Genomic DNA, 26,560 nt, shown 5'->3' with positions numbered 1-26,560 from the left:
GCAGTCCTAGGAAACTCACAATCATGGTGGAAGGAAAAGGGAAAGCAAGTACATCTTTACATTGCTGGCAGGAGAGATAGAGAGAAGGCAGACATGCTGCACACTTCTAAACAATCATATCTTGTGAGAACTCGCTCAATGTCACAAGAAACAGCATGGGAGACATTTGCCTCCATGATCCAATCCCCTCCCTCCAGGCCCCTCCTCCAACACTGGGGATTACAATTCCACGTGAGATTTGGGTGGGAATGCAGACCCAAACCATATCACCTGAAGTTCATTTTCCTGTACTACAGAGAGATAGGACATCACAAATCATGGCTTGGAGAGGCTGTGCAGTACAGTTATAAGGATGGACTTGGTTTCCACACAGATGCTCACCAAGACTCAAATTCCCACATAAGAGCTGTGGGATTGAGAGCAATAAGGCTTTGTTTCCTCATTTGTTACATGTGGCTAGTAGACATCCCTACCTTATGGGATTGTTGGGAGCATTATATGAGATAGTAACTAGCTCCCCAAGAACAGAGTGAGAACTCAGCACACGTCACATATTATTTTGTATGCTCTTGTGGCAAAAGAACAAAGCCCCGGTGAGGAAATCTCATACTACCAGTGACAACTTCATTGTTAGTACAAAGACAAGACATTAGTAACATGCACCTCAGTCTTCTAGTGCAATTTTCATTTCAGTGATCTTTAAATTTTTATGATTACCACTAAAAAGAAAGTCGCCAGTCATTATTAACAGAATCAATTGCTAATCTCGCTTTTTTAACAAAGAAAGATCCAAATGTATTATAAGGCAAGAGTATTAATAGGCAAAAGTAACAGGTGGGAATTTTATTTAAATGTTCTGTTTTCATTCCATGCAATTTTACATTTACTTTATTTACATAGTAAGAAATATGTGTCTTACATTTTATGCTAGTGATATAAAGTTTACTTCTTAAATAAATTTACTGACATTGGAAAAGTGCCCAACTGGCAAAAGACAGCAAGCAACTCAAAAGTTCATCAGTAGAAGACTGCTTGAGTAAATTATACAAATCCACACAAAGGAGTACTATGCAGCTGTGAGAAATATTCCCATAAATACCATAATACCACCCAGCCTATTAAGTCAAGAAAAACAAGGTATAGACAAGTGCATATAGTAGGCTATCATTTTCTAGAAAGTGGGAGCATACACACACACACACACACACACACACACACACACAGAGAGAGAGAGAGAGAGAGAGAGAGAGAAACCAGAAACTAAAAAAAAACCATTATAACATTATCTAAAGGGAAAGAGATAATGGTGGAGGCAACAGGAATACAGGATAATCTTATTTACTTTGAAGATTTGACTTCAGAAATAAAGGAATGTTTTTGCATAATGATGAAACAAAGTTAGCGAATGCTTCTTCCAATAAAATGGAGTGGGCACACTTTTCCTTATTCCTCCTGCTAGCTACACTTAAAACCCTGCGCATTCACAAAATGGAGTGGGCATACTTTTCCTTATTCCTCCTGCTAGCTATAACTTAAAATCCTGCACATTTACATAAATATAAGAAAGCTAAAAGATGCTGAGAAGGCAGACTAGCAAGAGACCTTGAGACCTGAAGAAGGACAGGATAAAAAGTATTCTTTTTACTTCAAGTACCTACCCATACTAAATACTGCAGAAGCTGGCAACCTAGAAATTCCAGTGAACACAGACAAAAAAATTCTCCAAGGAGAGCCTTTGGTTTTCAACTCAAAAAACCAGGAAAGGGACAGCCTAGCAAGATAGAAAATATTTTGACAGTAACTACTCTACTCCAGCCCAACACTACAGAACAGAGCCCCACTCACACCCACCAGCAAAAGCCAACTGGAGACCTTGACCTGTACCAGGCTGTAATGAAGCACACATCTCCCCCTCCTCCAGGGAGGTGTTAGCAAAGGATGAATCAGGAACTGAGACTTTTGTCCCCGCTGCCTTCCCCATTCCCTAGTGTCAGTGGAAACCACATGGGAAGCCTGGACTCCAGCCCGCACCAGTAGTAAAGAGGTTCCCACACTCTCTTGGTTGGGGTTGGATCAGAGGAGTTTCAGTGGAGAGTCAAGACGTTCATTCCTGCTCAACAGTAAAAAACACTGCCCACCCAACACCACGGTGTTAGTGTCAACCACATGGGGAGATGTAACAAGGTGCCCCTCTTCCTCTCAGACACGATGTTATCAAAAGAGATCCAGTGGGGAGCTTGAACCTTCAGTCCCACCCAGCAATGACAAGGATCCCCTTCTCCCCAGATGTCAACAGTGCCTGACGGGGGAACATAGACTTTCACCATCATGCAATAAAGGGCAGTGCCCCCTCTCCTTAAACACGGAGCAATGTTCCAAAGACCTAAAATGCAATATTTTAATAATATTTAGAACCGTGTAATACCCAACATTTCCGGGTTTCAATTGAAAAATCACTCATCATACCAAGAACTGGCAATTTCTTCAACTGAATTTAAAAAGACAATTGAGGCCAGGTGCAGTGGCTCTCACCTGTATTCTCACTTTAGGAGGCCAAGGCGGGTGGATCCCCTGAGGTCGGGAGTTTGAGACTAGCCTGACCAACATGGAGAAACCCCATCTCTACTAAATGTACAAAATTATCCAGCGTGATGGTGCATGCCTGTAATCTCAGCTACTCGGGAGGCTGAGGCAGGAGAATTGCTTGAACCCAGGAGGCAGAGCTTGCAGTGAGCCAAGATCATACCATTGCACTCCAGCCTGGGCAACAAGAGCAAAACTCCATCTCAAAAAAAAAAAAAAAAGACAATTGAAAGAGGCCACCAGTAAGATGACAGACATTAGAATTATCTAACAAGGATTTTAAAGCAGTTGTCATAAATGTGCTTCAACAGCATATATAAAATCACTTAAATTAGAAATTATTAAGTCTCAGCAAAGAAATAGAAGATATAAATAAGATCTAAACGGACATTTTAGAATCAAAAATTACAATAACCAAAATACAGAAGAAAAACTCAAAGAAGAGACTCAACAGCAGACTGGAAAAGACAGATAAAATAATAATTAACTAGAAGAAAGAATGATAGAAATTAACCAATCTTAACAACAGAGAAAATAGACTGAAAAAGATAAACAGTGGTTCAAGGACATGTGGGGTTATAGTAAAAGATCTAATACTTTTGTCATGGAAGAGTCAGAAAAAGAAGAGAAAGAAGGTGAGGCTGAAAAGGTGCTCCAAGCAGTCATGGCTGAAATTGCCCCTTGGCAGGAGACATAAACCAACAGACTGAATAAGATAATTGGAGCCCAAATGGGAGAAATGCTTTCCCCATAAGATCAGGAAAGAGGCAAGGATGTTCACTGTAACCATTGCCATTCAACATACTAGAAGTTCTAGCCAGAGCAATATGGTAAGAAAAGGAAATAAAAGTTACACCGATTGGAAATGAAGAAGTAAACTGGCCGATGAGCAGATGACGTAGTGGTCTATATAGAGATTCCCAAGGAATCTACCCAAAAAAATGCCATGTAGGACTCCTGAGTTCTGCAAAGTTATGAGATGTAAGATCAATATACAGAAAGCATTTGTATTTGTACGCATCAGCAGTAAACATGTAAAAGCACAATACCCTTTACAATAGCTCAGTAAAAATAAAATGTAGTAAAACACATTCAAAACTGTTATTCTGAAAACTAACAAAAGAGAAGATCTAAATAAGTGGAGAGGCATCCCATACTGACCGTGTGACTTAAAAACGTCAGTTCTCTCCAACACGAAATACTCGTTCAACACAACGTCTGTCAAAATACTAGCAAGATTTTTATGGAGATACAGACAAGATTATACTTTAAAAAAATTTTTGAGACATGGTTTTGCTGTTGCCTAGGCAGAAGTACAGTTGGTGAAATCTTGACTCACTGCAGCCTCAGCCTCCCAGACTCAAGCGATTCTCTCACCTCAGCCTCCCAAGTAGCTGAGAATACAGGCTTGCCCAACCATGGCTGGCTAATCTTTTGGTTTTTTGGGTTTTTTTTTTAGAGATGGGTTTCGCCATATTGCCCAGGCTGCTCTTGAACTCTTGAGCTCGCCTCCCAAAGTGCTGGATTACAGGTGTTCATCGCCACGCTGGGCCTATTCTAAAATTTATATAGCAAAGCAAATTAACTAGAAGAGCTTAAACAATTCTGAAGAAAGAAAAATAAAGCGTGAGTAGTCACTCTCCATGACTTAAAGGCTTATGTAGTCACAGCAATCAAACAGCAGGGTGTTGGCTGAGGATGATTTGACCCACAGAGATGAATGGAACAGAATAGAAAACTCAGAAATAAAGCCATGCACTATAACCGGCTGATTTTTTTTACAAAGGTATAAAAGCAGTTTAATGAAGGAAGGACAGGGTTTTTCAACACATAGAGTCACAGTAATTAGACATCCATGGTTAAAAATGAACCTCTACCTGCACTTTACAGCTTATTCAAAAATTAACTCAAAATGAATCACAAATCTAAGTGTAAAATGTACAGTCATAAAAAATATTAGAAGATAACTTAGGAGAACAGTTTTAGGACCTAGGATTTTGTTGAGCATTTTTAGAATGACACCAAAAGCATAATCCCTAAAACAAAAACTGAATAAATTAGACTTAAAATGAAAATGCTTTGCTCTAAGAAAGATTCTGTAAGAGGATGAAAAGGCAAGCTACATACTGGGAAAAAATATGTTCTAACTACGTCTATGACAAAGGGCTCATATCTATAACTCTCAAAGCTCAACAACAAAAAACAATCCATTAGAAAATGAGCAAAAGACATAAATAGGTACCTCACCAAAGATAATGTGCAGATGGCCAATAAGCACATGAAAACATGTCCATCATCAGTAGCCATTAGGGAAAAACAAATTAAGAACAAAACGAGATATCGCTATACACTTATTAGAGCAGTTCAATAAAAAGTAATGACAACATCAAATGCTGATGAGGATGCAGAAGAATTGGATCTCTCCTACATTGCCGATGGGAATTTAAAATGGTACAGCCACTCCAGGAAACAGTTTGGCAGGCTTCTTAAAACTAAACACGCACTGAGCATCGAATCCAGCAGCTGCACTATTGAGTGTTTATTCCAGAGAAATGTAAACTCGTGTCCACACAGCAGTCTGCACGCTATTGTTTATAGCTGCTTTATTCATATAGTCAAAAACTGGAAATAACCAAAATGACCTCAGCAGGTGAACGGTTAAACAAACTGTGGTGCTTTCATATCACGGAATGATATTCAGGAATGGAAACCAACTATCGATACACACAACTTGAATGTATTTCAAGGACATTATCCTGTTTTTTAAGGCCAATCCAAAATATCATATGATATATAATTCCGTTTATATAACATTCTCAAAATGAACAGAATTATAGAGATGGAAACTGATTGATGGTTGTCAGAGTCACGCACCATAGTGGGAGGACATGGGCATAATTACAGAAGAGCAGCACTAGGGAGATCTTTGTGGGTGGAAGAGTTCTGTGTCTTGATTGTGATGTTGGTTACACAAATCTACTTAATAGACAAAATAACATACAACTACATGCACACGTTTTATCAAATTCAAATCTCTGACTTTTATATTGTCCTAAAAGAATGTAAGATGAAAACCATTAGAGAAACTGGGTAAAGGGTACTTTCTGTCAATCTATGATTATTTCTGTCAATCTATGATTATTTCAAAATAAAAAAGTTAAAAAATACAAAATTAAAGGGAAAGATAATTCCTAAAAACCTGCAGCAAAATGAAACTACATGTCAAATTGGTGTCACAACCACATGTAGAGATTATCTTAAGAAACTTTACAAGCAGTAACTTGATCGCATATCCTTAGAGAGATATATCCTAAAGATAAAAAGATTGCCCAAAAGAACATCTTCTGCTTTCTTCAATAATCATATGGTTAGTAATAGTGTCAATTTTCTGAGAATGTTCTGTATGTATTATGGAAAAAAGCAAGTGCACTATTGTATTAATGTCATTGGTAATTGATATTTTCAGCATGAAAGAAGAGAAACAGACATTTGAGATCAATAAGCCTGAATGAAAACCTGTGGTTCCAAATTTCAGCTGGAAATATTGGTATAAACTACATACACTTTATCCTTGACATTATGTCCAATAAAAAAGTACAGAAACAATGAGCAAACCAGTAGCAGTGATCAACTCTAGAACACAGAATACACTTCCTAAATACCTTTTCCCACACCAAGGAACTAAGACTCTTTGTAGAAGTGGAGCATAGTAGTATACATCATCTTAAATATATATCTTCACATGCATGATAAATATAAATACACATGGCAAAGCTGAAGTATCTTTACACCAGAGGCAAGGAAGCTATCAAGGACTATTGGTTCATGTCAAAAGGATTCAGAAGTGGCTCAGAATGGCCAGAAATAGAGTAATTTGATCCTTTGATGATGAGGAGGAGGATGAGGATGATTATTATTATTGCAATGGATTGAAACACATTAAAAATCTTTAGATCTATGAAATTGATGATAATAATAAACACTCATGGGTCATCTTTTATGGATGTTAAGAAAGCAGCTCATTTTTTTAAAGTGGTAAATTTGAAAAAGGAATTATGCATTTATTCACCTTCCCTATATAATCTTACCACAGATCATCAAATAATTGATCAAATGGAGTTCTTTTATAAACTTGCTCTAGCTATTAATGAAGAAAGAATGACAGAATTAGAATATCACCATTTTGTACCCCTTAATGGAATAATGAAGCAAAGGAATGATTGTGTATTATTCTTAGCAGATAGTTTGCAATAATGAAGCAAAGCAATAAAAGTAACAATTGGATAAAATAACACACCACCACCTGGGAAATGTTCTTGGCTGAAGGGTTTCTGAATTATTACAAGTATAAGGGACTGAAAAGTATCTTTACTTGAGAAAGCGATCAGCAAAATTCAGATTAAAGGAATCACTACCTGACAAATTCATCATTTATTAGCAACAAATAAATTATGAGGAGGAACGTAAGAATGTATGGGATAAAGAAATTTAGGAGACATGTGAACCAATTGCGATGTATAGACATTTTGGAATTTGGATTCAATCTGCAGAGACTATGGGATTATTTGCATGCTGACTGAATATTTTATATTACAGAGCATTACAAAATTGCTACAATTCTTAATGTAATAATGCTAGCATTGTTGCAGGGCAGGCAACCTCAAAACTTCCAGGCTTAGCCCAAAAGAATTCTTAGCTTTCTCCAGGAAACGGCCAGGCAGGGTGGTTCATGCCTATAATCCCAGCACTTTGGGAGTCTTAGGCAGGTGGATCACCTGAGATCAGGAGTTTGAGACCAGCCTAGTCAACATAGTGAAACCCCATCTCTACTAAAAATACAAAAATTATCCCGGCGTGGTGGCGGGCACCTGTTATAACAGCTACTTGGGAGGCTGAAGCAGGAGAATCGCTTGAACCCAGGAGGTGGAGATTGCAGTGAACCAAGATTGTACCACTGCACTCCAGCCTGGGTGACAGAGTGAGACTTTGTCACAAATTAAAAACAACAGAAAAGAACAAGCCAGTTGTGTGAGACAGTAATCTTTGATTGAAGACTGCTGCTCCGCGTGGAGCACGGCTGCCTCACCAGCAGTGCACCAAGGTTGGCAAGGTCTGGATTCCTGGCAACTGGATTTGTACTCAGACTCACTTTGTTACATGCAAATTAGGGGGTGGGTGAATGCAAATGACTGAGTAGGTTATTAACATTTTTCTAGGAAAGAGGGAATAACTTCCAGGTTATTGTCATGGAGAGGGTGGTAACTTCCAGGTTATTGTCATGGAGAGGGTGGTAACTTCCAGGTTGTTGCCATGACGTTTGTAAACTGTCATGGCCTAGTGGGAGTGCCTAATGACAATGAGCAATGAAAGCAGCTGGGGATCACTTTTGTTTTGTGAAGCAGCCACCTGCTGTTTCCTGTGGCTTTCTACACTTTATCCTGTCTGGACCACGTCCTGTTTAGCTCAGCAGTGTTGTGATCAGAAAACAAGCACTGCTGGCTTCCTAACCCAGTATAGTTATGAATTTTTAGAGAGCTCTCTTTTTTGGAGACATACTTTTAATTATTGATGGATGAAGTGATAGGATGTCTGCTATTTACTTCAAAAATGCAGAGGAAAGTGTGTATAGGGGGAGGTTAACCTCAAGGATTGACTGACCTCAAGTTATTGAGGATTGACCTCAAGTTATTGATTGTTGAAGCTTGCTCTGGATACATGAGGGCTCGTTATGCTAATTTTTCTACTTTTATATATTTTTTAAATTTTCCATGATGAAAAACATTAAAAATAACTCAAGTTCATTTTAAAACTATCTGCTAAGAATAATACACATGGTATCTAAGTTCATAGCAAAAATCAAGAAGGTGGGTTTAACACAACAGGTTTGGGAAACAACTATAAACACAGTCACGATATTATACTATGTTTATTGAACACTGTTTAACTCCTAAGGCAATTTGGAGGCAGAATTATTGTCTTTGCTCTGATTCATATTTATATAGCAATGATTCTTCCAAAGAGCTCATCTCATCAACCCTCTCCAGATTCCCACAAGGCAGGTAGACAATCTGATCTCCAGCCACGATAACTTAAAATTTCAGGCTCCATTAAGTTGCTGCTTTAAAATGCAGCCAGTGACTCTGTGTTCCAAACTTCTCATGAATCTGTAGACCATGGAAGATGTTGACTGATGAGACTTCTGAGGGTCTCAGCCCTAACTTGAAGCTCAGGAAATAGCAGCAGTGATTCAGCAGGACAACTGGGACGGCATGAAAACAATCACAAACAATACGCCTTATTTTTGCATCTGCCAACGTCTTTCAGAACTCAGGTCATGTGCCAGGGTGCTTAGCTCAGCTCGACTCTAGACAAAACAGTCCTCCAATCCCATTCATTATTTTCCAGCTCAATTTACCCCTTACTCCATGCCATTATCACCTATTTTTTAAAGACATCAAAATTACCTGCACTTTCACATAATTGTCACAGTGTTTCCAAAGATGTATCCACTTCTAGAGCCCAGTTTTCTCCAAATGCAGCAAGCTTACTGCAGGATACATTGTTGATAAACTTTGGTGCCAGTCTAAGAATACATTTTATTAATATTAATATGATAAATACCTTACTCATGTAGTGCACTTCATAACTTTCAAAGGACTTGTTCATTAAATAAGTTATATCAAACATGATTATTACTGTAATTATGATACACATACACAGAAATATGTAAGTATTACACACTATTCTTTAAAATATACACTGGACACTTGCTTTCCTATGCGAAAGAGTTTAAACAACCATCTCATGCACTGAAATTCATTTATCTACCATATCATTAACTCAGCATATACTCTATGCCAGAGGAAACAATGGTGATAGATTTACAAAGTCCCTGCTCTCGTACATCATGTATTTGGTAAAAAGAATAGAGACAATTATGTTAAACTCTATATTGGTAAAATACAATTTGACAGCCCTAAGTACGATCCTTAGTTCACAAACAAAAGTGTTTGAGAAACATCACACAGTTACATTACAATAAATGCAATCAATCTCTATTTGAGCCCTCACTCCTACCAGACAGGCAAAATTCATTGACCTCAGTCATATAAGGAGATTTTTCCCATCCCTCTGCAGGCTTATGTCCTAAAAGAATCTTTCAAGTTCAGGAAAATCCTTCCCCCTTCATATTTTTGCCTAAGCCACTTTGTCTATGCCATGGAACTCTCTCCAACATTTTTACTTCTTTTGAAAGCCGTCCATATTCATGTCAAGAGTTATGGTTTGGGAAAATAAAAGGCACAGGATCTTACGTTTCTGATTTTCACTATACCAAATAACGTCCCTCAGGCAACCAAGTACAGAGTGGCTGCCCACTTAACCTTAGAGAAACGGAGAAGAAAATAGTTGGAGAAAAAACTAATATTCGAAAGGGTATCCTTGCACATTCTCCAACTAGTAAAGTTTTGCCTCTTCATTAAGAAAAAATTACTTCTAATACGGATCTCCTCCCCAATAAAAGGGCTCTGAAAAAGATGTTTTAGCATAAGAGTTACACTGTCTTTATTTAAAATGTTGTATTTTGAAGATTATGGACTTTTTTTCCATTGATTGATTCTAAACATTACCTTGAAATAGGATTGGTCTTGATGCCTTAGTTCTGCCTGCTTTGTCTGCAGCTGTCCAGGGCAAAGCTTTGGACGATGCAAGACTTTTCCGTCCTGCGGAAATAGAGTCTGGGAAGCAGCTCAGAGCCAACACCAGTGAGCTGCGAATGACAGTCTATTTTCACTTCTGATAAACGGCTAACTCTCCAATTAACTTCTTCCAGAAAGTGTGTTTTTTCCTAACTAAGCTACCAGGACTTTCTGACAAGCAGTAAGAGTGTTAGACCTCTCAATTAAACTGCTCCGGGTCACTGTTACTTCAAGTTTACATTTAAAAGCCTTAGGGGGAAAAAATTATTCAAAAGGCAGTTCAGGCCATCAGATGTGTTCAAGACCAAGAGTTAACTGCATTTTAATCATTCAGGCAACTGCTTTTCACGTAAAAGCTTTTAAAACTTAGCAAATAAACAAAGGAATGGGTAATATTGTGCCTAAATAGATTTTGTTATTTTAATTATATTTTTATAGAAGGAATTTTTAAACTGTACACTCAAAGAAGAAATAATCTTAATGAAGCAAAGCTCTTTCTCCTAAAAGAGACTTTGGGGAGAACATTCTTAAAACTATAAATCCATCTTTCAGGGGTAGAAATATCCATAGCAGCAATAACATGTGTTTACACAATAAAATCAGGTTCAGAAATACAATAAATGATGCCGTGTTTCAGCTCAGAGATATTAGGGGATCAATCAAGACACCATGATACCGTATATTTTAAAATGCATTCGTTGCTTTGCCGGGAAGGATTTACGATAACCTACAAGGACACACAAAATCCAACCAGATAGTACAAGTCAAAACGGGAGACAAAAAGACAAAGAAAAACAGCTTTCCAGACACGAACGGAGCCAAGAAGGAAGGAAAAGTGTGTCATCAGAATACCTGATCATGAGCAGAACCACATCTCATGTACTCTGGCCTCATCACTGGCAGAAATGTGGAAACTGAAAGGGAAATTTAGAACAATCCTCTAGGGTTGTCTGTTACTAAATCCTTAAGGTGTAGAAATGGAAACCCAGATATATATCCAAAGGACTATAAATTGTTCTATTATAAGGACACATGCACACAAATGTTCATTCAGCACAGTTTACAATAGCAAAGACCTGGAACCAACCCAAATGCCCATCGATGATAGACTGGACAGGGAAAATGTGGCACATATACACCATGGAATACTATGCAGCCATCAAAAACGATGAGTTCATGTCTTTTGTAGGGACATGGATGAGCATGGAAATCATCATTCTCAGCAAACTGACACAAGAACAGAAAATCAAACAGCACGTGTTCTCACTCATAGGCGGGTGATGAACAATGAGAACACATGGACACAGGGCGGGGAGCATCACACACTGGGGTCTGTTGGGGGGGAATAGGGGAGGGACAGCGGGGGGTGGGGAGTTGGGGAGAGATAGCCTGGGGAGAAATGCCAGATATAGGTGAAGGGGAGGAAGGCAGCAAATCACACTGCCATGTGTGTACCTATGCAACTATCTTGCATGTTCTTCACATGTACCCCAAAACCTAAAATGCAATAAAAATAAATAAAAAAGAAATGGAAACACAGAGACAGGCACCGTGTCCCCGGCTGGGTGGAAAGTGGATCTTTCCTTCACCTTCTTTCTGCTTTTGCTGGTTTAACACCAGACCTCACCTCTCTGTCTCCTTTTGGGTAAAATCTCAATGGAAAACCAGTGCAGAGAAATAAGAAGATGGAGACTTCAAGGCAGTATACGGATAGGTAGTGACAGAAGCTGGTTAATCATCAATTAATAAGGCCAGGCACGGTGGCTCACACCTATAATCCCAGCACTTTGGGAGGCTGAGGCAGGTGGATCACTTGAGGTCTGAGACAAGCCTGGCCGATGTGGCAAAACCCTGTCTCTACTAAAATACAATAACAGCTGTGTGTGGTGGCAGGCACCTTTAATCCCAGCTGCTCAGGAGGTGGAGACAGGAGAATCGCTTGAACCCGGGAGGCAGAGGTTGCAGTGAGCCAAGATCATACCATTGCACTCCAGCCTGGGCGATAAGAGCAAAACTCCATCTCAAAAACAAAAACAAACAAAATAATAATAATAATCAATTAATCAGCAAACACGTTAAGTACTGATTACTCACCAGTCACCGTGCTAGTCATTGGCAGGATGGGGAAAGCAACACAAAGGGGTGTCAACGAGATGTGACCATAGGTGTCAGCTGTTGTTCACTGCTGATTCCTACATCATCGAAAGACAGATTTTTTCTGAATCTTTATGGATCTATTGGTGATTTTTAAGGGCTGTCATATTTTTCTTCTATGATCCTAGAAAGAAAATTACATTCTCAATGGAGCATTAAAACGTTACAGTTGCAGGTCTCATGTTCCTCGCACATTTAGTAAGAGATGCATGCTGAATATGAAGGAGGAAGGCGGACGTTATCATAATGTAATACCGAAACTGAGCACCTGGCTGTACCGTGTAATCCTCATCAGAAGGGGGTAGATGATGATATGTTTTTTGAAGTTTCTTACTTTTTCCTTTTAGAACATACTCAAGTAAAAATGAGGTAGACAAGACCATATATTATTTTGTCTGTTTATGGAAGGAGCAACTAGCCAGAAAAATAATCCCACTGTTGCCATGTGATCACAAATTATGGGGCCATTCCACCTGAAACCTCCTTCACTCAAAAATTAGAGTTTATATGTGGCAATAAACTGAGAAACCTGTCATATCAGTTGGATGAAGAAGACATCACAAAATCTAAGACACCAGAAGGCACGTGACAAGGAGTAAGTGCCTCGGTTCACTTTGCCTCAGTCACAGGAAGGTGATACTCTCTCCAGAACCTCCCATTAGAGATCAGATAACTTCATCTGAAAGACACACCTGCAGCTTTATTTTTCTTTAATGTACTTTTGGGAAAGTGACGAAATGAAAAAGACACGGTGGTAAGTTTGTCTTCCACAGAACTGACCTGCTTAATTAAATGGTGTTACCTCCAAAGTGGAAGCGGTATCTTTAAGAAACTTATTTGTTATGGAATTCTCATTTAAACACCTACTGGCTCCAAATAAGAAGGAAAGGGCCAAGCACAGTGGCTCGCACCTATAATCTCAGCACCTTAGGAGGCCAAGTGGGAGGATCACTTGAGGCCCAGGGTTTGAGACCAGGCTGGGCAACATAGTGAGACCTCGTCTCTACCAAATAAATAAAATAATAAAATAAAGGGTGGGTGTTACTGTTGAGGCTACAATCATGAGCCATGTGAACAGTGCTCCTTGGAGGCACTCAGAGAAGTGCGATAGGCTCCCTGCTGTGGTGTTGCTATTACATGACTCATGCATGACTCATGATACTTCCTCATGCCCTGTTGGTACCATATGACTCCCATATCCTCTGCCAATGATGAGGGCCTGTGGGTGAGGGCAAAAACCGTGAGCATCACCATATGGCACAGCAATAGAACGCGGACTGAGAACTGCTGGGGCCACCTTCCACCCATCCCATCAACTAAGGACAAGCGGAGGTCACCTACAGAGTGAGAACCCTGAAAAAGAAATAGAAAGAGAAGTAGGGAAAACAGGAGGGAGGGCCCCACGATTACCAGCAGCCTCCCAACGCCCTGCCTCAGTCTTTCCTGAGGCCCAGCTGTCCACTGCCCTCAGGTCTGTAAGACACACCCACATCTTACAGTCGATTCCCAGCTGACACTTAAAACGGGTTTAAGCAACCAACTCCATTCACGCAGTGAAAAGTAAATTCTTCAGCCCTTGTCAACTTCAACCTGTTATGATGTCACCATCTCTTCTCCCTTCTTCCTTTTTCCCTGAGGGGAGTGCGCTTGACATTGGCATTTTCTATCGCCTGGTCTCAGCTCGTGATACTGCCTGCCCGACAGAATATATGACACTGTTTCCCTTGGTGCTGTCGGCTGGCTGCCCGGTTTAGGCTTTATTTCCTAGTGGCTAGTTGTCTGCATCAGTAAGTAAGAGTTAACTCACTTTTATTTTGAGCGTTTACTGTATTCGGCATCCTGTTCCAAGTAATGTATAATTATTAATTAATTCAGTTAGTCTTCACAATAACCCTATTGGGTAGGTACCAGAATACCCCCATTTAACAGCTGCGGAAAGTGAGGAAGTGAGCAGTCGAGCCATTTTCCCAACCTCATACCACCAGTAGGTAATGGAATAAGTATTTGATTCCAGGCGGTCTGGCTCCAGAGCCTTAGCACACAACCGCCAGCCAGCAAGGCCTCCTCCACAGGTTCAAATCCATCCGTGCACACTCACACACACACAATCCACACACACAAATATATAAAGACTGACACACATGTGATCACACACAAATACATACACAGAGGCACATGTAATCACAAACAAAAATATACAAATACACATACATGCCATCACACACAAATATACAAGCACATGAATGCAATAACTCAAATATACAAATACATACACACAAATATACACATGCACATACATACACATAGAACAATCACACACACATAGAAACACACACGTGCCTATACACAAATATGTGTGTATGCAATCATGCAAATATGCAATCACATACACAAATATACATACACATACAATCTTACACACAAATATACACACACACGTGCACATACACACAACTATATGTGTGTATGCAATCACACATGCAAATATACAAACACACACACATGCAATTACACACAGAAATATAAAAACACACACATACACTCACACACAAATATACACACACATGCAATTACACACAGAAATATACAAACACACACATGCAATTACACACAAATATACACACACACATGCAATTACACACAGAAATATACAAATACACACATGCAATCACACATCCAAATATACACACATGCAATCACACACACAAATATACACACACATGCAATCACACACACAAATATACACACACATGCAATCACACACAAATATACACACACATACAATCACACACAAATATACAAACACACATGCGATTACACACAGAAATATACAAATACACACATGCAATCACACACATAAATATACACACACACACACACATGCAATCACACACACAAATACACACATGCACCCCTCAACTCGTGGCTAAAACTGCACTGAAAGACGACATCAGCTCAAGGGGGCTGTTAAAACTCTGAGTCTAGAGACCAAGACGAACACAGCCTGGGATAAAACACACCCCAAACCTGCAGCACCAGGGAAGCGGCCAGCTAGCAGCTGGCCCATCAGTCTCCATCACCCTTTCTTATTCCTTTGCTGTTAATGAAACCAATGAATACACTAGACCTTGGAGGATTAACAGAACTCTGAGAGGGTTTATTCGCTTCCTTTTTCTTTTTGTTTTTAATGGAAAACCAATCCCACTCCAGAAAACCCTCTTGCTTCCAGATTGGAGCTGCCAGTATTGAATGAACGTCATACCCACGGGAGAGAAAGGCAGCCCCAGGTGACTGCACACATATAAAGCAATGTACCAAGCTTCTCGTGAGTAAATGGAATAGGTCTCAAACATACCAGATATATAGAAATTCCAGGCTTATACAGAAAAGAATACGGTTTGTGACAAGAAATGTAAAATGCTTAGGAGGAAACTGAGCTCTTGACAAGTGAAAGATTTTCTTAGAATTGTTGGAAACAAATAGTTTCCCACCTAATGTAGCCTCTCTGCCACTGTAGAAATGCATCCAGTTTCTCTTTTGTGTTAAAGCAGTTGACATGCTAATTTTCACATCTTGTATAATCTTGAAAATAAGAACAAAATATTTGCCATCCACAAAAGTACCTCATTTCCTTGGCCCTATATAATGAGAGTTAACGAAATGGGGTAAACACGAGTCATTGCTTGTCCTCAGCTCTACTGTTCTGACATAAATTTAAAGAGTTTAACCAATGCTATGGAAGTAATTTAGATTGAGAGTCAAGAAATGTGGACTTTGGTTTTGAGTCTAATGTTTAATTAGAAAGTAGTTTCTCCAACCTGTGCCTCAGTTTCTCAAATAGAAAGCAAAAAGCCTTGGATTCTATCACCTCAGCCATGCCCCGGCACTGGAATTCAGTGAATCCCTCCCAACACGTTACCTAGAACTTCCTTGTGAGGGACAATGGCCATGGGGCTGGGAGTTTCAGACCTGCTGAGAATTCTAACTCTCCTGCTTACCAGCTACATTTATCCTGAGCATATTGGCCTTAGTTTCTTGCTCTATAAACTGAAAATAATGGTGCGAACATTGTGTAGATTGTTGTGAAAAAAAGTATGGAGAACGGAAAAACATCTGTGGTAATGTCAGGCGAATGGTTGTCACACGCCAAAAATGGAAGAAAACTGTGTGACAGTGATGAGTGGTCAAAAACAGATGCTTCGCAGACAGTGGAGGAGAGTGGAGGGTGGGTACAGGGAGGGGAGCTGAAAAGGGCGCTGGCGGGGGCACCACGGAGTGGAAAACCAGCTCACTTCAGAATTATACTAATATTCTTTCTTATATAAAAATTGGAGGAGCAGAGGATTTGAATATCTCATTGAGTATAACCCAAAGATTTGGTCAAAATGAATAAATACGTGAATACAAAATAAAAGCTACTCTAGAAAACCTGGAAAGCCCTAAATCATAAGCTGTGGCTCTGTATCGACACATTTGGCACATGGTTCTCTAGAGCCCAGGTTTCCCACACGGTGATCTTTGGAATCCTGCTGCAGAATCATCTGGAGTGTTTGTCAGATATGCCGAATGGCGGGGCACGGTGGCTCACGCCTGTAATCCCAGCTCTTTGGGAGGCCCAAACGAGCAGATCACCTGAGGTCGGGAGTTTGAGACCAGCCTGACTAACACGGAGAAACCCCATCTCTACTAAAAATACAAAATTAGCTGGGCATGGTGGCACACGCCTGTCAGCTACTCAGGAAGCTGAGGCGGGAGAATCGCTTGAACCCGGGAGGGGGAGGTTGCAGTGAGCCGAGATCGAGATATTGCACTCCAGCCTGGGCAACAAGAGCAAAACTCTGTCTCAAAAAAAGAAAAAGAGACTTCCAGGACCCACCCAGACCTTTCAATGCTGCATTTCTAGGGTGGGCTCGGGACTGTGCGTTGTCAATCAGCTTCTTAAGTGACCCATGCACGCTCCACTCTGAGAATCACTGTAGCACAAGGTTAACCCTGGGAGTTTTATCTGCAAGCTCGTCCAAAATAACATAACAGTTTTCCAGACCTTTAAAGCCAAGTTTGCCCTCTTTCTCTCAGATTGACACATGAGGGCATTTAGGAATAAATCATTAACAGAAAATCCAGAAATGCTAATCACAGGAAGAAATAAATTATTCACATTATCTCTAAATGCAAGGTAACAGAGATTCCTACAACTCTGCTGGCTTTGCGTGGGTTTTACAGATAATCACACGTGGAGTTCTCCTTGGAAACCCAAGGAGCTACTCATAGATCACAGCCCACATTTCCATCTCTGCCATCACGATAGAAAGCCAATGTTGCCCAGCAGGAAGCACTAAAGGAAAAAGCACTAAAGTCTCCAGAGAATGATGAGTAATCCCCGACTGAACAAAGGCTGACAGCAACCACTTTAATAGGCTAATCTAAATGTATGAGCCTTCACCCTTTGCCTGCTCTGAATGTCGATTCCAGAAGATGTGCCGCAGAGATGTGCCACGTGCGCCTCCTAGATGGGTGTGGAAAGGTCGAAGCACTTGCGGCAGAAAACAATAACTCTTGGGATGAAGCCGATTTAGAAATTACAAGATGCCCCCTGACCCTCTCTCCCTTCAGCTGGATGAACACCCTGGTTGGTTTTTCTATACCCCAGTTAATACTTCACAGCCTTCAAAGGGCCTTGGGGGAGTTTCTCGAGTTCCCTATCAAGGGACTTCCCCTAAGAGTGAGTGGGGAGATCATTCTGGAAGAAGCACAGGAAGGAGTTTGCAGAAATTTAATGTGAGTTTAGAAGGTGAGGTACTGAGGCCAGATGCCTCAGCACTTTGGGAGGCTGAGGAGGGCGGATCACGAGGTCAAGAGATCATCCTGGCCAACACGGTGAAACCTCACCTCTTCTAAAAATACAAAAATAGCTGGGTGTGGGGGCGCACACCTGTAGTCCCAGCTACTCAGGAGGCTGAGGCAGGAGAACGGCTTGAACCGGGGAGGTGGAGGTTGCAGTGAGCCGAGATAATGCCACTGCACTCCAGGCTGGCGACAGAGAGAGACTCCATCTCAAAATTTAAAAAAATAAAAATAAAAAAGATGAGGTACTGGCAAGCCTGATAATTCTGGAATCATTCATGGCAGATAAGTAACCATGGGTAGCAAGTGACTATGCAAAACCGTGCAGGTGAGAGGCTGGTGAACAGCACGTTCATGAATGGGGCTCCCGTGAGGAAAGGAGCCCCTGCCGACTGTATTTTACATCTCATCACTGGAATTCTTCCTCCAAGCTTTAAGAGGAAAAACTTGCCCAGAATCACCAAGTCATCTCAAGTTTACAAATTCCAAATAAATGTTTCTTAGGGAACAATAAAGTTTTGATTAATTTTTTATTACAAAATATTAAGAATCATCATGATCATTTTAAACCTGTCTGAAAGGCTTAAAGATCATTGGTTGCTACATCATGCCCTACTTTATCCTAATCTTATAGAAAAAAATTAAGAAAACATTAAGAAATTAAAAAAATTAAGAAAAAATTAATTTGGTGCCAAAACTTAGCACCAAAGCTCAGCCTCCGATCTGGCACTCACCACACTGTGGCCACCAAGAATATTATCATTCTCAACCAAGACATTCACGAGGAACGTCAAGGACTGTGGAAAAGTTAAGGTACTCCAGTGCTCCCTCTCCCATTCTGTCCCCAGGATGGGTGAAACGTGCAGCTGTCACTCACCACAGGCCACTAAATAAACCTCTGTTCATTGTCACATTGCCCAACTCTGCACCAGGGAGTGGCATTTGGGTTCTAATTCATTCTCAGATGCCAACCCTGCCTCTGTGCTTGTGCTAATGAAAATAAATCGAGTGAACAGCTTTCACTGAAACTGTAGAGAGAAATAGCAGGTCTACAAGTCATTGATACTGCTTAAACTTTGGGTGCATTTCTTAAAGCTGTTAGTCACTTGAGAAGTAGATTGCAAAGTTCTTACTTCAGTTCCCCAAATCAGATGAGCTGGCAACGTGACTCTCTCCCCTAATAGGCTCTGTGTGGGGGGTGAGCTTGTGCTTACACGAGCTACCAATTTCAGCCTTCTCTTATAGTTTCTCCTTGGATGAGCAAGGATGGAACAGAAGACTCAGAAAGCAGATGGCACCAACCCCAGGATGCCAGGCAAAACTTGCGGCCGTTGCTCCCTCTCCCATCCGTCCCCAGGATGGGTGAATAGCGCAGCTGTCACTCACCACAGGCCACTAAGTAAACCTCTGTTCTTTGTCACTTTGGCCAACTCTGCACAGGCACAAAGGAAACAGAAACATGTCCTTCAAAACACCAGGATGGGCATTTGCCTCAACAGCCTAACCACAAATGCCCATGGGCAATCTGCTCCACCGCAGGGGCCTCTGGAGAGCGCTGGCAGAGTTTGTTGGAGATGAAGTCAGAGACAGGATGAGATGCTGCTCCAATTGGCTGGGTCAGGTTGGGCTCCAATTCATCCTCAAATGCCACCCCCCACCTCAAAATTGAGCATAAACACAGCATCACACTGCACTCAATACCACGAGTCAAAAGGCTTTGAAGCAGGAGGAGAGGAAGAGATGGCAAGAGATTCTTTATTATCTTGGGTGGGGAAAGGATAGGAGATGGTTGATCTCCTCACCTCCACTAACCCCAGTGCAAATGCTACACTCACTGGCATATGCAGATTGGTATATATATATATTTTTTGAGATGGAGTCTCGCTCTGTCACCCAGGCCGGAGTGCAGTGGCCACAGTCTTGGCTCACTGCAACCACCGCCTCCCAGATTCAAGAGATTCTCCTGCCTCCGCCTCCTGAGCAGCTGGGACTACACTGCACTCTACCACAAGTCAGGAGCCTTTGAAGCAGGAGGAGAGGAAGACCCGCCGCAACGCCCTGCTAACTTTCTTACTTTTAGTAGAGACACAGTTTGACCATATTGGTCAGGCCGATCTTGAACTCCCGACCTCATGATCCACCTGCCTCAGCCTCCCAAAGTGCTAGGATTACTCAAGTGAGCCACCGCACTGCCAGCCTGTAGCTTGGTACTTTTTAAGAGCAGATGAAAGAGCAAACCGGATGGCTTGTTTTATAATGCAAATTTGCCAAGTTCAAGGCCTCAGCCTCCAGGAACTCTGTTGTTTCAGAAACAGCTTTCTCAGCTCTTGAGAGCCATAGAGTCTTCCTGTGCTGTATCCAGGTATCTCTCTTTGTTACCTTGCAGCTTCCTGGGTCCTGGCTCAACCCTGGCTTTGGCCACCATTCCTCCTGTCCATAAATCAGCCTCAAACAAATAAAGCTCTACTTTTGAAGGATATTGCAGGAAAAATCTACTGAGTTGCTTTAAGAGGAAAATGCCAGCAAATAGTGATTTAGAGAAATTTCTTAAAATGGGATTGTAGACAATTTTGCATTCAAAAAATGTTAGGGAAAGAGGGGGAATAGCAGCCAATGGGAAGATCTCCAGGAAAGGGTTTTCACTGGTCAACCCCTCCAGCACCTCTGCGATTAAACGGACACCCAACTTAAGCTGTCACACGGACCCCCTGCCTCAACACCCCGGGTTCCTCTGGGTGCCTTCGGGACTCAGCGTGCTACTGCAGAAAGCATATAGCAATGGTTTCATAAGAGCACAGCCTCTGAAAGTGACTAGGGAATGTAAGACAGCCCATCCAAATCCTCCACGTAACTGCTGGGGAGACAGGGCTAGAGAGGGAAAGTGACTAGGGAATGTAAGACAGCCCATCCAAATCCTTCCCGTAACTGCTGGGGAGACAGGGCTAGAGAGGGAAAGAGACTAGAGAATGTAAGACAGCCCATCCAAATCCTCCACGTAACTGCTGGGGAGACAGGGCTAGAGAGGGAAAGAGACTAGGGAATGTAAGACAGCCCATCCAAATCCTCCAGGTAACTGCTGGGGAGACAGGGCTAGAGAGGGAAAGAGACTAGAGAATGTAAGACAGCCCATCCAAATCCTCCACGTAACTGCTGGGGAGACAGGGCTAGAGAGGGAAAGAGACTAGAGAATGTAAGACAGCCCATCCAAATCCTTCCCATAACTGCTGGGGAGACAGGGCTAGAGAGGGAAAGAGACTAGGGAATGTAAGACAGCCCATCCAAATCCTTCCCGTAACTGCTGGGGAGACAGGTCTAGAGAGGGAAAGTGACTAGGGAATGTAAGACAGCCTATCCAAATCCTCCACGTAACTGCTGGGGAGACAGGGCTAGAGAGGGAAAGAGACTAGGGAATGTAAGACAGCCCATCCAAATCCTTCCCATAACTGCTGGGGAGACAGGGCTAGAGAGGGAAAGTGACTAGAGAATGTAAGACAGCCCATCCAAATCCTTCCCGTAACTGCTGGGGAGACAGGTCTAGAGAGGGAAAGTGACTAGGGAATGTAAGACAGCCCATCCAAATCCTCCAGGTAACTGCTGGGGAGACAGGGCTAGAGAGGGAAAGTGACTAGGGAATGTAAGACAGCCCATCCAAATCCTCCAGGTAACTGCTGGGGAGACAGGGCTAGAGAGGGAAAGTGACTAGGGAATGTAAGACAGCCCATCCAAATCCTTCCCATAACTGCTGGGGAGACAGGGCTAGAGAGGGAAAGAGACTAGGGAATGTAAGACAGCCCATCCAAATCCTTCCCGTAACTGCTGGGGAGACAGGGCTAGAGAGGGAAAGAGACTAGGGAATGTAAGACAGCCCATCCAAATCCTTCACGTAACTGCTGGGGAGACAGGGCTAGAGAGGGAAAGAGACTTGCCCAAGGCCACAGAATTAACTGAAACAGATCACAGATGTGTTTCATCTTGACCGTAGGGGTTGAAATCTCTACCGAGCCACCTACACACTGCCAAACTCAATCTATTTCAATTGCCCTTTAGCTCAGCTAGAGCTCCCAGCAGCAACTTGGTAGCACCTGGGAGAAACGGAGAGAAGCTGGCAGAGAGTATCACCACCTCCCCCACCGCCACCTGCCAAGGTCAGCCAGACTCTCAGAACAGAGCCCAGAGCTCTGTTTTTTTTTCTTTTTCTTCTTTTTTTTTTTTTTTTTTTTTTGGTTTTGTTACACATCCACTGTTTGACATAATATTTTCTGAAACGGCTGTGTGTTACCTCTGTCCTTTCTCATTCTCCACGGCAAAGTCACTGAAGCTGACAGGTGGATCACAGCCCCTTTCTGTGAACTCTTAGCACCCTATGGAGGAAGGAAGACGTGCTTGTGACTCTGGCCAGCGCCCTGACTCAGGAGTCCAGAAATGAGTGAAATTTGAAGACCTCAGAAAGTGGCCGAAGGAGAAGGACAAACATAATGGGAAGGAAATGGGCCAGCCAAGAACAGTCGGAGAGAGAGGGGAGCGCTCTATTCTCTATTGAATATCAGGGCCTGAGAGGACTCCGATAAATGTCTCCAGGTTGCATCGGGGGTGACGGGAAGCTATTTCTCACTCCACTAAGAACGGAGATACAGATGTAAAAAGAAAATGGAGCTGCGGCCAAGAGGGAGAGACTGAGGGAGCCGTGTGTCTGTGTCTGCTGGAGCGGTTTTAAAGCTGAAACTGTTGCCCTGGTTTCAGGAGTGAAGGAGGTCAAGCTCCGGGACACACTGTTCTCACCCAGACTCACAGCCAGCCCGGCTCGGCAGCTCAGCACCAAGGCCTTCTGGAATCTCTCAGCTGAGCTTGTCCTGTTGCTCCACACTATGCACTTAGCCTCTGCCTCGTTCTCTCTCTCTCTTCGTATCTCAGCCCTCACCCTCCGACACACACACACACACACTCACACACGCACACACACACCATCCCTGGAAACTATTGCATAAGAATAACAGAATAAACTCTGTTTTTCTGAGTTGTATTTTAAAAGACACAGGAATAAAGGTAAGATTCAGGTACTTTTACATCCAGCAAGTGATTTTATAAAGAATCAAAATAAAAAAGAAATGATTTTTGGCCAGGTGCAGTGGCTTACACCTATAATCCTAGCACTTTAGGATGCTGAGGCAGGCAGACCATGAGGTCAAGAGATCGAGACCATCCTGACCAACATGGCGAAACCCCATCTCTACTAAAAATACAAAAATTAGCTGGGCGTGGTGATGTATGCCTGTAGTCCCAGCTACTTGGGAGGATGAGGCAGGAGAATTGCAATCCAGGAGGCAGAGGCTGCAGTGAGCTGAGAGAGCACCACTGCACTCCAGCCTGGCGACAGCGTAAAACTTGGTCTCAAAAAAAAAAAGAGAGAGAGATCTGATAGAACGAATAAATTAGAAGTGAATTGCCAAAGAAAATCCTAATTAGAAAGATCCCCCAAATCCAGGAGCTGAAATAAGTAGCGAAGATAATGAGCTGAGGTAGCTCCACGGGGAGATTTGCTTCACAGTCACGACAAAGTACGCAGGGGTCGAAGGCTCAGTCTCAGCACACAAGCTGCCATATTCCGGGAGAAACGGAAAAGGTGGCGAGAAAACAAGGATAGGAAATCTCAGATTTACAAACAGAGTGTTGAGGAGGCAGTTGAGCCACATGTGATGAGCAGGGTGGGCTGACAACACGTCTATCTGCAGGTTTCTTTTTAATATTTTCTTCAATCATTGGTCAAAGGCTGATCAGAAAGTAGTGTTAGATGAACACGTGTCACTTCAGTAAAAATGCACATTTTCCTGGAGAAAACAGGACCCCAGCTGCTGTCAGTTCCCGTCCTGAACTGAGCCTGCCTCGGAGCCCACACGTGGCGGGAAGGTGCCAGCACCAGCCCCCAGGTGCACGCTGCTCACTCGCCACAGCTGGAAGGAGAGTGCACCAAACGGTGGTGCTTTCTGGAACACTCCTTCCTTCACTCTGCTCGTCTAAATTAGACTCACCTTCCAACTCCAAGAAAGTCAGTCCCAGAAGTGTTTCCACTCTGCACAGAGCAAACCTTCTTTCTGCAAACCCTATAAACGTGTGAAACTCAGAATGTCCTGATAACGCTTAGCTGTGACGAATCTCATCTGTCCCTCAGTAAACCACTTCTCTCAAAAGGCAGAGACCAGTTCTTACCGATTCTTATATCCCTTGAATACCTCCCATGGGACATGGCCTGGTGCTGAGCCTGTGAATTCACAGTAAACACACACCAGATATACACACAATACACACACAACACACAAGACACACCACATCACATACACACAATACACACATACCACATACACATCATACATGCACATAATGCACACACACCACATACACAGCACACACACAACACACGACACACTACACCATGTACACACAATACACAGACACCGCATATACACTACACACCACATACACACTACACACACCATATATACACACAATACACACACACCACACACACAGCACATACACAATACACACACAACACACAACACACCACATACACACGATACACAGACATCGCATATACACTACACACACCACATACACACTACACACACCATATATACACACAATACACACACACCACATACACAGCACATACACAATACACACACAACACACACCACATACACAATACACACACAACACAGATACACTACACACACCATATAAGCACACAATACACACATACCACATACACATAACATGCACAACACACCATCTACAAAACCACACAACACATACACAACACTATACAAAATATACACATGCGCACCATACCCACACACAGCAACGCACCACCCCCAGTGGCTGCGATGGTTCCTGTATTTCCCCTGAGCCCCCACGCAGCCCTGCAGCGGGTCCTGAGCGCTGCCCAGTGCGGGGATGACAGACCTGGAAGCGGAGGCGGAGGCGGAGGCCCAGCCGCACCAGCCCCAGGCCAACTCCTCAGGCCCCGATGCTGCCCCAGGAGCCCGGCCCCGGGGAGGCCGCGGGACGCCGGAGGCCCAGTGGGTGCGGCACTGAGCCCTGCCCGTTTGGCCGGGTGCGGGTGCCCGCCCTCCGTGGACCCCGGGGTTGGCATGGAGGGCCCCCCCCCCGGCACCCTGGTTCCCCACAGTCCCGCCCGGAGCCCAGTGGGGCCCTGTTCCGTCCCAGCCGGGGCCGCCATTTCCCGCCTTGCCCGGCAGCTCAGCGCCCCCAGGACGGCCCCGCGCCCCAGGACTGCCCCGCGCCCCAGGACTGCCCCGCGCCCCCAGGACGGCCCCGCGCCCCCAGGACGGCCCCGCGCCCCAGGACTGCCCCGCGCCCCAGGACGGCCCCGCGCCCCCAGGACGGCCCCGCGCCCCCAGGACGGCCCCGCGCCCCAGGACGGCCCCGCGCCCCCAGGACGGCCCCGCGCCCCCAGGACTGCCCCGCGCCCCCAGGACGGCCCCGCGCCCCCAGGACTGCCCCGCGCCCCCAGGACGGCCCCGCGCCCCCAGGACGGCCCCGCGCCCCCAGGACGGCCCCGCGCCCCCAGGACTGCCCGGCTCCGACGCCCGGCCCGATGCGCGGGGCTCGTCTTAGAGAAGTTGCCCAGCCAGCCCCACCCCGTGCGGCCGGGAAACCAGGCACAGCGGCGGCGCGGCTGGTGGATGCTGCAGACGCGAAGGCGAGGAGGCACCGGGACGGGTGCCCGGTGTGGGCGGGACTGCTCAGCCGGGGGCTGTGCCGCGCTCCTGCAGCGGAGCTTCCCAGCCTGGGCCTGCGGGGCTGCCTGCGATTGCCTCTGCCCACGCGGATCCCTCTCAAAGGCCCACCTCGCCAGCACTGGAAGCATCCTGGGCATGATGGAGTAGGGAATGAGCCCAGCCAGCAAGTTTAGGACTCCCGGTGCCGCCTGACTGGGGTCCCCTGCTCACCTGCCTTCACTCTGGACAGGGGGGGTCCCCAAAACTGGGGCCTGCCGCTCACCGCCTGTTTGACAGCTATACCTGTGCCCTGGAGAATCACCCCATGCCCAGCATTTCCAGCCATCAGAGAGAGGAGCTACCCCTCAGGGCAGTGTGAACCCAGCCCCAACACCCCCATCCTGCCGCTGCCCACCCCACTTCCCTCCAGCGCAGAACTCCTGAGCCGAACCCCCACCTGAATCAGGCGCCGGCCCCTCGGGCTTCTCCAGTGCTGGTGGGTCCTGCCTGTTCTACCATCCTCAGTGGCTGTGCAGCTGGGCG

The 26,560-nt window shown here is 43.9% G+C and overlaps 1 protein-coding gene and 1 long non-coding RNA gene across 2 annotated transcripts in view; both read right to left on the bottom strand.

Moving 5' to 3' along the window:
* The window catches only part of LOC103788454 (uncharacterized), a 44,273-nt gene extending 18,098 nt beyond the window's left edge, over window positions 1-26,175 (bottom strand). Inside the window, exons 1-2 of the mRNA XM_054246718.2 lie at window positions 25,962-26,175; window positions 25,239-25,908 (exon numbers count right to left, since the gene is read on the bottom strand). Coding sequence (XP_054102693.1) covers window positions 25,239-25,908; window positions 25,962-26,175 — 884 coding nt within the window. The remainder of the gene's footprint in view (window positions 1-25,238; window positions 25,909-25,961) is intronic.
* On the bottom strand, window positions 8,491-10,285 carry LOC103788453 (uncharacterized). Its single transcript, XR_001907537.3, has 2 exons — window positions 9,048-10,285; window positions 8,491-8,842 (listed from the first exon to the last, which is right to left on the bottom strand). It is a non-coding gene; the product is annotated as an uncharacterized LOC103788453 (long non-coding RNA).
* Window positions 26,176-26,560: the final 385 nt, after the last annotated feature.

Source organism: Callithrix jacchus, chromosome 16 (genome assembly GCF_049354715.1).
Source record: "Callithrix jacchus isolate 240 chromosome 16, calJac240_pri, whole genome shotgun sequence".
Lineage (NCBI taxonomy): Eukaryota > Metazoa > Chordata > Mammalia > Primates > Cebidae > Callithrix > Callithrix jacchus.
This window is presented reverse-complemented; position numbering and strand designations above follow the sequence as displayed.